The sequence below is a fragment of the Lactuca sativa genome, chromosome 9 (genome assembly GCF_002870075.4).
Source record: "Lactuca sativa cultivar Salinas chromosome 9, Lsat_Salinas_v11, whole genome shotgun sequence".
Lineage (NCBI taxonomy): Eukaryota > Viridiplantae > Streptophyta > Magnoliopsida > Asterales > Asteraceae > Lactuca > Lactuca sativa.
In genome coordinates, this window is record NC_056631.2 from 191,085,001 (window position 1) to 191,099,267 (window position 14,267).

General features: G+C 38.5%; 1 protein-coding gene across 1 annotated transcript; it reads right to left on the bottom strand.

Annotated features, from left to right (window-relative positions):
• Nucleotides 1-11,991: 11,991 nt before the first annotated feature.
• On the bottom strand, nucleotides 11,992-13,442 carry LOC111897234 (uncharacterized). Its single transcript, XM_052767858.1, is given in 7 exon segments — nucleotides 11,992-12,181; nucleotides 12,263-12,394; nucleotides 12,490-12,638; nucleotides 12,710-12,796; nucleotides 12,848-12,916; nucleotides 13,004-13,072; nucleotides 13,200-13,442. Coding segments are annotated over 7 exon segments (939 nt in total).
• Nucleotides 13,443-14,267: the final 825 nt, after the last annotated feature.

Below are 14,267 nucleotides of genomic sequence, written 5' to 3' on the forward strand. Positions count from 1 at the left end.
CCTTACAATCCATATGGAAAACTTGTTGTTATCTATTCCTAAGCAATATATCATAACTCTTAAGTAACAACACAAAATTCTGATCACCGAACTATGCGATCGAAATCCATCTTCGCGATCAGAATCAGCATATACTTCCTTTAGGTTTCTTCACTTTTTCTTTGATTCTTAAAACATCAACATGTGACCTCGTCACATTATGCAATAAGAATCTCAGAATAGAAACTTAATAGAGTTAGACAATGGACTTTACCTGAAGTAGAGTCAAACCTATTGACTTTACCATCCTTAAGATGTTTCAGGTAAATTCAGCAGCTTCGCAACCAATGTCTTTCCTTTGGCAACAGAATCATATGGACTCTTTGGAAACGGTACACGGGACTATCACAAAATTAACCTTTCTCTTTACCATTTGGTCAACCGAGTTGACTATGGCCGATCCCTTTCCATTGGGAAGAGAAATTTTTTCCTGCACCTCCAATGTCACCATTTTCAATGTCCAAATAGGTTTGGAAAGTAGATCTTCCAATCCAATTTGCTTTACTAATGCTCCAAATCACTGCTGATTTAGCATCATCAAGCAAATAGTTAAGATCATTAAGGGTCTTGTCGCGACCTGTCATCAGGGAGTGACTGAAGAACCAAGTCAGCAGCCAGCTACCTCGAGACTTCGACACCTGACTCTCCCGACTTGTCAATATGTGGCTTAATCCCTAAGATCTAAGCACATATAGACTTTGCTTGCCAATAGGGATTGAATGACTTAGAACTTATCAAATCTTAAAACTTGTGGGATAGGGAGATTTATTGGAGGAGGTGGATGAAGTGAAGTATGATTTCTAGTCCCACAAATGCCCAACAAAGGGATTGATCTTTCACCTTCATTGCCATTTGGGATATCATCTTCATTAGGAAGCTTGTTCCTAAAGATTTGGGAAGACCATAGCTGTCTAAACTAGACATCTATAATGGGAGAAATTCAATTTAGTTGATTTAAAGTCCTTAATATAACACCCAATATGAAATATTAAGGCTAGGACCCAACAACCTATTTATAACTGGAAGAGGGATGCCGTAATCCAAATTATAAAATAGTTGAAGGTAGGTAAATGACGATTTACCAATTTCCACCATGAAAACGAAATATTTTATTATTAGGTTTTATTGGTTTTGAAACTCCTAGATCTTTTGAGATACATTGAACTTTTCAATGGCATGTTTGAATCTCGATTGTGCCCTCTCAAATTTGTGACTGGGATGCCGAGGATCACAAACAAGGTGTGAATAACCATACAAATTGACTTGGTACCCTTAACAATATTAACTAATCGATGTGCCGGTTAACCACACACGCTCCACCGATCTATAATAAAGTCAAGTTACCCTTTGCCACTCTTACTAGTCCATGTTAGTGTGCCGGTTAACCACACACGCTCCACTAACGACTTGGTAAGGTACAAAGTGTAATTTTATGGGCTAGCACCTTCTCACATTTTCCTAAGTAACTAAGATTGGGGATTTATAAGTGTTTAGTTACTTAGTATTTTTCATTATACTTTTAATGAAGGGAGAATTATAGTCCATTCCTACCCGTTCGGCTAACGACCCTCCACTAGTCAAGGAAGCGGTGGGTGAGAGTGGACACCCATTAAACTGCCATTTTATAGGCAGTAACCTTATACCCCCCTTATAGACTGACTTCGTGAATGAGGCCTACTAACGGTAAGATTGACTTCCTCTTATACATATCTATATAATTATAATTATAATAATAGTATAAGGGTTGGATTTTAAACTTTTTAAAATTTCAATGTTCAATTTGGAATTAAAGTATACATGAGGAGTAACTTTTCAAATTCCAAAACTTGAGGGCAAGTTTTGAAACTATTTCAAGACTCTTTAAATCATAACTTATGAGTTTAATGGTTCATTAAAATGAAGACTCTTCATTTTAATGTAACCCCTTATTCTTTAAAAAACACTTTAAAGAAGTGTCTCTTCAACATCCATAACTTGAGGGCAAGTTATGGAGTCATTAAACTATTTAATGGAAAAACTCTTACATTTTATGTAACCTACAAAACTTTTATGAGTTGTTAAGATTCATAAATATGACTTTTCACATAACTTGAAGACAAGTTACAAAAACATATTTTCTGAACTTCTTTTAGACTAATATGGATTGAAAACAACTAAAACATAATTTTTTTCATTATCAATCTAAACTAACTCATAAATCAAGGAAACATAAAATTCTTCAAAATTCATAACTTGAGGACAAGTTATGAACTCCATACAATTTTCAACAAGATCATGAATTATATCACCAAACAATTTGCACACAATTCCTATGATCTAGCAAAACTAATAAGCATGATTATTCATAATCAAAAATTTTCAAGAATAACATGAACACATATAAACTTGAAACTTTTATTATAGCATTGAAATTGGTTTAACATAATCATTACCACATTCAAAACAAGTTTTATAAGCCCAAAACAGTCGAAGGTAATGATTCTAGACCAATTCCAGCACCAAAACTCGAAAATATGCTGTCTGGAGGTCTAACTCATCGAGTGCATGAACAAACTCGGTGAGTTGGATGCATTTTTCCTTGGACTCGTCGAGTCTCTTCATGGACTCGGCGAGTCTGCTGGGCAGACAGCACCAAAAGTCGATTTTTTAGCAGTTTAAACAAGTACAACAAGAAAACAAGCCTAGGCTCTGATACCACTGTTGGGTTTTGAGCAATCTAACACTCCTAAGTGTACATGCAACCCTAAATACCTTGGATCTATGTTTTCTCTATTATACATGCAAATATCAACTTTCCAAGGTATTGTTCTATTCTAGCATACAAAACTTTGAATAACACAAGTTAGAATAAGATACCTTTTGTTGGTGCTTGTCTTCATGAAGCTTGAGTGCCTAGTGCCCCAAGTGTGACACCTCAAATGGTTCACACAACACCATAATCACTTGGAATAACTTAGAGAGAAATTAGAACACTTCAAGAATCGGCTTGCCCTCCATGCATATCTAGTCTCCAATTTTCCCAAGAAAGAGATCATTATATAGTGTGTTACAATTAGGGTAAACCCTAATTGTCATGGCTATCCATTTCCATGGATCCATGGGTTCAAATACACCATGGAGCATCCAATGGGTTTTAGCCCAACTTGATAATCCATGGAGCATTAGCCCACTATATAAGTATGGATGATTTACACAATCAACCAATATATTTAATTAGTCTTCTTTTGATCACATAATTAATTCTAAATCAATTATTGATCAATACTAATTAAATAATCCTATTAATATATTAGAACTTATAATATATTAATAAACCTTAAGTGTTATTTCTCTCATTTTAGTCTATCCAAGTGCATGATGCCATGCAACCCAAATGGACCATGCCGGGTCAGGTCAAGTCTTACCAATTATAGTTATGGACTTAGACATTAATCCAAAAAGATGAAGGTCTCTTCCTTTTATGATGATTCCCACGGTGGGAGGCCGGTCGAGGGATCAGAGGCGATAATGCATTATTCCCACACCGAGGGTCAGGGCTAATTCAGAACGGTTGGGGTATCCAGCGGTGTGTCGGTCTTAGGCTTCGAGATGACTAGAGGCATTCACGTTGGGAGAATTCCGAGATTTTCGTCTGAGTTACGGGATATTTGGAGTTTCTTGGTTTCCATTGGGAAGATCATTGAGTGATTGTGTGGTATGTTCCAAGAGTCAAGTGTGGTGTAACTGGTGAAACAGTCTGTGGAGTAGATTGTTGGTATGCCAATTGGTGATGGTTCGAACCCTGGGGGAGAGCTGGGTATTCTATTGGGAGGATCAGTGATTCGTTCAAGTGCGGTTAGGGAACTGGTTATGGAGATCTGTGATTCGAACACTTGGGACCTGGGTTATTGGTGGATGAGGCGAGGTGCAAGGCGGGATGATGTATGAGTATGTGCTTAAGAAAGGATGAGTGGATCCATGGCGGGTGGCTGTTGGTCAGATAATTTTTTGGGGCTAGGGAATTTTTTTTGGGTTTGCAAATGTTGAGTTCGAGGTGGTTGGGTCGCTGAGTTTAGGGTGCAATAGCTGAGATTTATGGGTATAGGTATAGATTGTGATCTATACTCTAGAAGGGGCAGCCGTTGATTTGTCGACCAATTTCAGAGTCGGTATGAGTAGTTTCCTATGGGTGGTGATCAGTAGAGGATGGAGCTTTGGATTTTCGTCAACGTGTATTCTGTCGTTGACGATTCCTCCGTATTTCCATTTGGGAGATAGGAGTATTTCGAGGTTTCGAGCTGTGTAAATGGAAGATTAATGGTTGAGGCAAGACATCGTGAGATGCTGTGATGGTGTACCGAGGTACCCCAATATGATGTCCTAATTTTTGGTCATGTTGAGACTCGAGTGTGAAATGGCGAGTGGAGTACCGAGAGATTTTGTTCCAGTGGAAACCCATTAGTTAAGTGTCGCCGGAGTGGGACTGTCTAAGGGTGTATCTGCGCTGAGAAAAGTGCCTTGCTTTCGAGAATTTACATCATGGAGTGGTGGTGCATAAGCTGGGTGGGTGTAAGTACCTATCTAGGTTGAGTTGCAGAGCATGAGTTGGTGAACTCAGTGTAGTGATGTCTTGATGATGAGAGTATGGGGTGACAAGAGAGCAAGTGGATATGGGTGGGAGTAATCGATTGGGATTATCAGGAGAAACCATGGAGTGAGCCCATGGTGAGTCAGTGAACGAGAGAGTGTTGTAAGACTACGGGGAGCCGTAGCATTCATGAGTTAGTGGGAAAGGGTATAATGGTACTACGGGGAGCCGTATTATTCGCTAGTCGTCGAGAGAGTGTCGTGATACCGCGGGGAGCCATAGTACGCACTAGTCAGTGAGAGAGTGTCGTGATACTGCAGGGAGTCATAGTATTCACTGGTTAGCGGGAGAGTGTTGTGATACTGCGGGGAGCCGTAGTACTCACTGGTTAGTGAGAGGGTGTCGTAAGCCTACGGGGGGAACCATAGCACTCAGTAGTTTATTAGAGTGAATATTGTTCTGCGGGGAGCTGTAGTATTCACTAGTTAGAGTATGACACAAAGGAGTTCTTAGGCTGGGGTAGCCTTACCGCTTGAGTCTTCAGGAACCTGGTTGTCGGACCATGGGTGAGACTGGGGTCTCTGTGTCGGTCAAGGATTTTTGTATCTCGGTTTGAGGAGGGATTATCGTAATCGGAAGGAATTAGAGAGATGGTGGGTGCATAAATTTGCTAATCGTGGGTTCGGGTTGAGTATCAGATTGGAAATGAGTGGTTCCAATTCTGCTGCTGAATCAGACTCTCGAGCTGAGTTGGGTCAATTCATGTATTAAGTAAGCAAGGTGAGGTTCCAGATTTGTAGGTGGGTTTCATTTTGGGGGTATTGATCTTCATTTGATGTCTTAGACCGGAGTGGGTCAGTTTCGTTGGTATGGGAATACTCGCGAGACGCGTGGAACCGGTAGGTGGTAGACGACAGAAGTCAGAGGTGAGACGAGTTCAGATGGAGTTGTAGTATTCGCTTGGGGTAAAGAGAACTTCGTGACTTGTGTGTTACGATGAGCCGAGATAGTTATTGTGAGAAGGAAGTCGGTGAGACGTTTCAGTACGCAATGAGTAACCTTTGGAGGTTTATCTATTGGGTCGGGAGCTGACCTGGTGCTTAGAGTTGAAGGGGAAATTTGAGAGGAAGTTGGGGCTTATGTCTATAGATGTCAGAGGATACTTCCAAGCGAGCATGGTCTTTTTCTTGTGTTTGAGGTCAGATTTTTTTTGGGTTTCGTTCTTTTCGATGAGTTCTGATAGTTGTTCAGGCGGTGGGTCCTCAGTGGGTTATGACCTTTCCGTTCCTCTTGAGTTCGACCAGGATCGATTAGAGAATCAGAGTTGGTAGAGTGTTCTTAGAGTCTGTTAATCGATGAGCGATTAGCATGATATTTTGCTAGGGTGGTCTGGCAGGTAGACAAACCACTAGAGTTTTCAAGTTCGGGAGAGCTAGATCGAGTACAGCAGCGGCATATGGGTCTGTCCTTATTAGGGGTCGGGAGTTCCTGTTGGGATCAGGTGTCTTTGGAAGAGAATGTTGTATGATATGAGGTCCTTTCGGTGGTGCTTCACGAGTTATCGGGTTCGATCTATGTGTTGATAAGGTGTGATTTCGAGGGCAAAATCTAATTCAAGTGGGGGAGACTTGTAACATCCTGTTTCGGATCGTTAGAGATTAGGGTTTGTGGGATGCAACCCGGGCATGAGGAAGTCTCGGGGTTGCGACGAGTTTCTAGAAGCGTAGGGCATCTCAACATCTTTCTTTGAGTATGAGGTTCATTGGAATCGGAGTTATATCGAGGAAGCTATGGAAGTTTGAAGTTTGGTAGGATAAGTCCCTCATTTGAGAAAGGTGGCAGCTGAGTACGCTGGGCGTATGTGTGTGTATGCTTACCATACTCATGTGCGTGATCTTTAAGCGGAGCCACCTAATACGTTGGGCGTACTAGGCACATAGTGAAAACCCTAATTGAGGGGTGTCTCTATATAAAGAATGAGATGGCCTCATTCCTGGCCACCATCCTCAGCCAATAAACCCTCTTAAACCCTAATCCTTGTTCTTGAGCTTGTGTGTGTCCATTTGAGAGCCTTAAGTGATTTTGTTTGTTCTTTGAGTAAATAAGGAGCTTTAGAGAAGAAGGAGTGAAAGTCCACGTGTTGGATCTGAGCATATCTGAGTTGGGAGCTTCATCATGAGGTATAAAGCTCCAAGCTTTCTCACTCTTTTGTTTTGAGCTTTATATTAGAGTATTTTAGGGTTTTTGTCCCAAAGTTGGAGAATTTATGAGTTATTGAGCTCCAAAGAATATGACCAACACCATTTGAGTGTATTTAGTGGTGTTGTGCCATAAAAACTCAAGCCTTGGATGTAACATCCCCAATTTTCACGGCCAGAAAAGACCGATTTTGTTTATGCTTTATAAAAATCAGAGTACTTCATTTCATAAAAATGTTGCGGAATTTGTTCGTAGAAAAACACGATAAATACGTTATCAAAACATTTTCAAAGAAACGTATTTTATTCATTTTAAAATGTTTGGGATGTCATCGTCAATACAGAAACATAAGCATAAACGGAACTTACATTTATTTACACTAGTGATCTACATCTCTTTAATCTCTCAGTGTAATGTGACTTCGTATTAACACATGTGATATAACTAAACTGAGTGGGTCAGGGTGGGAAACCTGGTGAGTGCATAGGGTTTTCAACCCACGATAATATAATTATTATGTTTAAACAATCAAACAATCAACCCAATTACGCATCCCCATTGTCTTCTTTACTCTTAAGGATTTAACCTAAGAGTCATCTATCCTACATATGTTTATTCCGAAGTCCCTTACATCCAAGGTTATAGGACTGACACTAAATCCATAGCTGCCAATGTTCGTTCGTAAAGCAGTAATTCCATAGCTGCTATAGTCTACTCATCGGGTACTAAATCCATAACTACCAGTGTTTATCTAATAGGTACTAAGTCCATAGCTACCAATTTCTAACAGGTACTAAATCCATAGCTACCGGTGTTTGTCCAATAGGCACTAAGTCCATAGCTGCCGATGTTTATTAGGCACTAAGTCCATAGCTGCCAATGTTTAATCACATCATCTTTTATCTCTCATCATTCATCTACCCATGTCACGCCTAACATATTCGTATATATAACATACGTATACAGTTTAAATCCTTTAAAACATGTATAAAACGTTCATCCAGCATAGACAGCAAGTATTCAGATAATATGCACACATAGCACGTAGTTTATATAAAATACTTCATATCTATGTGTAAGATGAAAGTAACTATGAACTCACCTGAAAGGTGGTGGCTCAACACTCGAACAACTCTTTGATACTCTCAAAACAATTTCCATCGATAAAACCTAGTACCAATACCACTAGGCTTTAGTCTAACGATAACCGCGACAAATTAATAGTCTGACTATTATTATTATTATATAAGCGTTAAATAACACTCAATATAACTCATAATAATAGCCTAAATAATTATTTTAAGGACCTAATAACATTACTATAATTATTTGAAAGCTATATTAAAAGTTGCGTAAGCGTAGCTCACTTACAGCGAATATTATCGAAAACCGGAACTTTATTTGGAGCAGCGTTTCGAAACCGAAAGACTCTTTTTCTCGGGACTTCGGGAGCTCGGGGTTTTATCTAGGGCTTAGGGGGGTTTGGGGTCTTAGAGAGAGAAATATTTTAGAGAGAGAAGAAGATTTTGGTGTGAAAATGTGTGAAAAGCTCGGACCCTTCGCATGCCTTTTATAGGTGCCTGACTTCGGACTACACTGGGCGTAGCCTTCGGTTACGCTGGGCGTAACTCCGGATAGGGTTGCTAGCTCGCACCAGCTGGCTCGCACTTCGAACTCGGATGAATAAGAACCGAGGTACGCTGGGCGTACCGGCGAAGGTGGCATGTCACTCATCCGAATCGGGTACCAAATAGCGATGGAGGGTCTAGATTGTGCCACGTCATCAATCCTTCATCAGGTCTCACAATTTCATGCTTCAACTTTAAAAATCCGTAACTTTCGCATACGAGCTCCGTTTTCAACATTCTTTATATCCACACGAAGGCAGGAACGTACACTATAACTTTCGTTTAGAATCCGTCGGCTAATTTTGACTCGATTTTAAATTTTATATTATTAACAGGCCGGGACAGGATTGGTCCATTAAATTCTCATAACTTCTTCATCCGACATCCGTTTTCGCCCATCTTTTTATCGTTATGCTACTCTTAACGAGATCTTCGATTCTCGTTTAGGTCGTGTCGGCTTAAAAACCGCTCGATCTAATATTCGAATTTTGGCCTGCATACTGCTAATCCGAAACTTCAAAAAATCATAACTTCTTCATACTAAGTCAGATTTGGGCATTCTGTTTATCGATATTCTTAGTTTAACATATTCTACGACTTTCGTTTAGAGCGCTAAGGCTAAATCTCGCTCTATCGTAAATTCACTATTTACGCTTCCCGGTGCCGTGCCGGTTCCGACGCGAAACTTCGACGGGTCATAACTTCTTCGTTATAACTCGGATTTCGGCGTTCTTTATGTGTATGGAAACCTTGTGACATATACTACAACTTAGTTCAAATTATTTACACTACAAGAAAAAAGGCCTTTTACGACGCTCATTGCGCGTCGTAAACGGCTCAGACGACGCGCAAATGCGTGTCAAGGAAGGCCCTGTCATAAAGAGAGACGACGCGCTTTTGCGCGTCGTCTGTAGACGACGCGCATTTACGACGTTCATTTACGACGCACAATTACGACGCGCATTTACGTCACGCAATGCGTATCAAGAAAGGCCCTGTCATAAAGGAAGACGACACGCATTTGCGTGTCGTAACCTTACGACGCGCGTGTTAATGACACGCAATGCGTATCAAAAAAGCCCCTGTCAAGAAAGACCATGTCATAAATGAAGATGACACACATTTTTGCGTATCGTAATTTTAAATTTTTTTTAAAAAAAAATTTATTTATGGATTTACTTATTTTCATATTAAATTTGCATTTCATGTCACATAATGGAAAATAAAATACCATATACAAGTAATACAATGCATTGCACAAAAGTTAATGTTATACAAATAATCATTCCAATAGTAGACAAAATAATTAGATACAAGAAATATGAAAAACTTGAAATCCCTGAGATTAATAGTTCTAACAGAAACTTCATGTGAGATACATACAGTTGGACCAGTAAGCAAGGATGTTCCTGAATCCACAATAGTAGCACAAGAACACGTATACATCTTCTGCTACTGTTGAAGGTCGTCATGATAGCTGTTATGATTTAAGCATATATAACAAAAAACCAATAAGTGACTATGAGAATTTAGATAGCGACAAATCCAATTTAAATGGACAAATGAGAAACAATGGACTTTAAAAACTTACATGTAACAAAATGATCAAAGGCTTCATGGTATGAAAAGGATACATATACACACATGTTGGTACCGACTCACGGAGCTCTAATTCCTCAATATATATGACCGTGCTTGTATCTGTGTGAACCATTGAATCATCTCCATATATGCCTAACCACCTTCTTCTTCTCCTTGCATCCTTTCCCCATCCATGGATTGTATCTCTTATACTTTGTGGAATTAATGTTGCCTAGCTTGTAATTCGTACCCATCTGTGTACAATAATACACTGTTCATGTTACTATATCCCATATCATTGCGACATTGTCATATAAGTGTCTGTATATGTCAGAGTCTCCCACATCTTTTTGGATATTTTCATGAAAAAATCATACCTGGGTAACTAGGGAATAGAGTGGTGGGGTGATATAGCTGCATAAGAATTGGCCCACAAACCTGGATAATGGAAACAAGAGATAAGAATACTTAGAGGTTTAATTTTGTATGAAATTCATGTCAAAATTGAAAGGAACTTCATTCAAACCCTAAAAACAGGTGTATGTACGCGAGCATGTGGTTCTTGATGAAAAAATCATTATAATTGAATTTCCACTAGAATAACAAAAGTGCATAGTTGATGTATAAATATATAATGCCAACTTTTGAGATGAAAATATGTTAGGGGATTAAGTAGAAGAAATTACCCAGAACCAAAAGAAAGAAGCTAGCTCAAACGCTTTCTACATACGAATTGATCATGAGTTATGAAGTTGTTTTACTAGCCCTAAAAACAAACACTTGATGGAAATGAAGAATCAAATGGAAGGAAACTACACAAACCAGGAATTATTGTATGAATTCAGTAGGATAAGATTTGCAAAGCACCTGTAAGGTAAAAGTAAATAAATAAAATAAAACTTAAAGAGAATAAGTACTTAAAAGTATATTTGCTGTAAATAATAATCAATACCTCAATGGGAGTAAGCATCTTTTTTTCACTAATTTTATCATATTTCTGCTTAATTCTTGGTGCCAACTTTTAACCCATGCCATGGAAGGCTACAACAGCATACACATATTTCATAACATAAGCTAAGATGATGATGTATATGACTATATTCCACATATTTCAGATTTTTAGTCATTTCACCACAGATTCATAGATTTCATCACAAATAAGTCACAAATTAAATACATTCAACTGATTCAAGTATACAAATAAAATAAAAGAATGTAGAAGGATTGTAAGAAAAACATACCTCACTGCCTTTTGGTATTGTTTGCATAGCACGTAAAGTTGCCATTCTGCCTTCAAATACAAGAACTGAATTTGAAGAGCAGCTGTAAAATCAAAGTCATTTGTTAGTTGATGTGAGTGAAGTTTCAAAGAAGAAAATACCATTTTTACCCCTAAAGTCACCTGTGATTTATAATGGAAATGAAGGGATATAGTCTAGTTCCAAATGGTATCAGCTCACTGTCACAAATTGTATGTGCATTGCATGCAAGCTGTGTGCGATTAAAATAATATGTATTGTGATGCTAAGTTTCAATGGTTTTTGTTGTTAAACTTGACACATTTTCATAAAGATATCTCGGAAGTTGAAGAGAAGCAGTTGGTGTTATACGCACCAACTGCTTCTCTTCAATAGTTATTGTTTATGTACCTTGCGAGATAAAAGCTCACGAATTGTGTTGGCTAAAGGTATCAGCGAGTCCAAACTCATGCTTTCTAATCTGGAAATCAATAAATACCATAAAGAAGTCAACTTTCACATTGTTGACTTTTAGTTTTAGTCAAATTGAAAATTTCGAAACAGAATAAGGTTACCTTTCTGTGATTTGTCCAAAAGTTTCTTGCTTTTTAATGAAAATATTTAATTTTACCTGTGTCACAAATTACGATATTGTCCTGAAAAGTTTCGATTCTGTTTCCGATTCCGTTGATATTTATCTAATTCTGTTTTGACAAATGGAATGGAATTGAGTGAAAGATCAAGGCTTGACACGTTGCCTAATGAAGAGCTCCAAGGGTTGAATCTCACCAGTTAATGCAGAAGCCTCAGCAACAGTGACTTTGTTTACACAGTGAGAGAATCAAAAGGGTTCCCAAGGGATTCCGAGTGTGAATTCATTAGATATATCCGCATCTGATACAGCTTTTCTTGATGTCCGAAGCTTATCACTGCAAAGTCATTCAAGAATGTGAGTAAATTATTGTTTTACCCTTTTCATTTACAACACAGACAAAACAAGTGTAACATACATTTCTTTCTCCAGTTGTTTTCGAATGAACTCTTTTATATGTGCAGTGACTTTATCCACCTTGTTGCAAAGGATAAGAAGTGGAATTTTCCTCTTGACAACACTCGATTTTGTTAAAATGTCATAGAGATACCTTTTTGCAAACAAAACAATATATGTTAAGATTAATATCCATAAAAAAACACATATGGAATTAAGTTTCAAATCATTATTAAAAAAATAAATTACTCTGAAACAGCACGACAATTGGGCAAGAATTCCACTGCATCTAGAACAAATACTAAGCCAGCTGCTCGAGGGACATATTCGTCCAATTTAGGGCGCAAACGTGAGTGGCCAGGAACATCAACAAGGTGAACAACCTTAATCTTGCCTTTCTGCAAAACAACATATTACGAATTTGCCCTCGTTTAGGTTTGTTAAAGAGTAAAGAAAGTAGCTTGTTTACCTTGGAGGTCTCGGAATTGAGGACAAAAAGACCCTCATTGGGTTCCATTGATGTAACGGTGCCTTGATGAGAAGAACCATCACGAAGCTGTATCAAGATTGTGTTTTTGTCAAAACTAATCATAAATCATAATCTTACCTCAACCCAATCTCCAGCCTTTGCTACAATTCTTTTTATAAATACATCACCAGAACTGTAGCCAAATTCCTACAAGATTATTGATACAAGACAATGAGCAAACAACAAAACACAGAACTAATCAAAGATATTTATAATCAAGAAGTGAAATCGCACCTGAAGAATGGGAGGAGCCTTGAAGATCACAATATCTGAAACTTCTGGCTTCCAAAAGATGTATGAAACCTAAATCAATAACAGGCAAAAACTCAAAATCTTGCATACAATCACTATGTGAATTGAAAAGCCAAAATGGCGAAATTGGCAACCATCATTCATATAGTGTGTAATAAGGTTAGAATTGGGATTATACCTTTTCGGCTATTATGCAATCACCCACATCAAGGGTAGGGCTCATGGATGCAGAGGGGATGGATCTTGAACTCGTCGTTGCTGTCGGACCGTACCCGGCGACGGGATCTCGGTCGGGATTCTGGAATATACGAGGACGAGAAAAAACCTCGTGAAAAATTCGGCATGTATTGGATTTTCCGGAGGCGGTGGCTAGGTTTTGGGCCACGTAGCCGGAGTAAGAAACAGTGAATCTGATCGCCATACACGCAATTTTGATTAACAACAAAAAGATTTGGAAAATTGCTTCTTCAGTGATCAACTGTTGTGACGTGAAAAGAAAACTCACAAAGAAAGAGATCCCATTGAAAATGAAGGAATCAGTGAGATTAGGAGGGTGGGGTGGAATCGAAGGGTAAGATTAGAACAAGAGGGGAAGAATCGGGAGCTGAAAATTAGGGAAAATGATGAAATCGAAAAACCCTAAAGCTGAAAACAACCTGAGATTTCCTCCGGGAAGCGATGGAGAGATCTCAAGGGTGTGGAGACGAAAGAGACTTCCGGTGAAAAACATTGTGGGTAGGTCTGTGTTCAAAATTGATAGATTTTTTTTTTCAAAATTGATAGGGGGTTGTGATTCTTTAGGCTTCAAAATTGATAGATTTTTTTTCGATTCTTTCAAGTTTGAATCAGAAAATGAGAAAGAGTTAGGGAAATCAAGAGTGCAATTCTCGTCCTTGTTAGGTTGAAGATGAAAGATAGATAGAAGATAGAAAAAAAGGCGGGTTTTCAAAATTTTGGGGATTTCATTTCCCCCCTTGTCTACTAAAAGCGCGCTTCATTAAAATTATAAAGCGACAGGTACAGACGACGCGCGTTTAAGATAAAGCGCCCTCCGTGTTTTTAATTTTTTTTCTTGAGACACTAAATTAAGGGCACGCAATAAAGCGTGACGTAAATCCTTAAATTTTTTGGAGAGATGACACTATTTTAAGGGCACGTCCTTTTGCGTATCGTTAATTATCGCGTGTCGTAAAAAGCGCGTCATTAAAGGTCTTTTTTCTAGTAGTGTTATTCTAAATAATCTTTT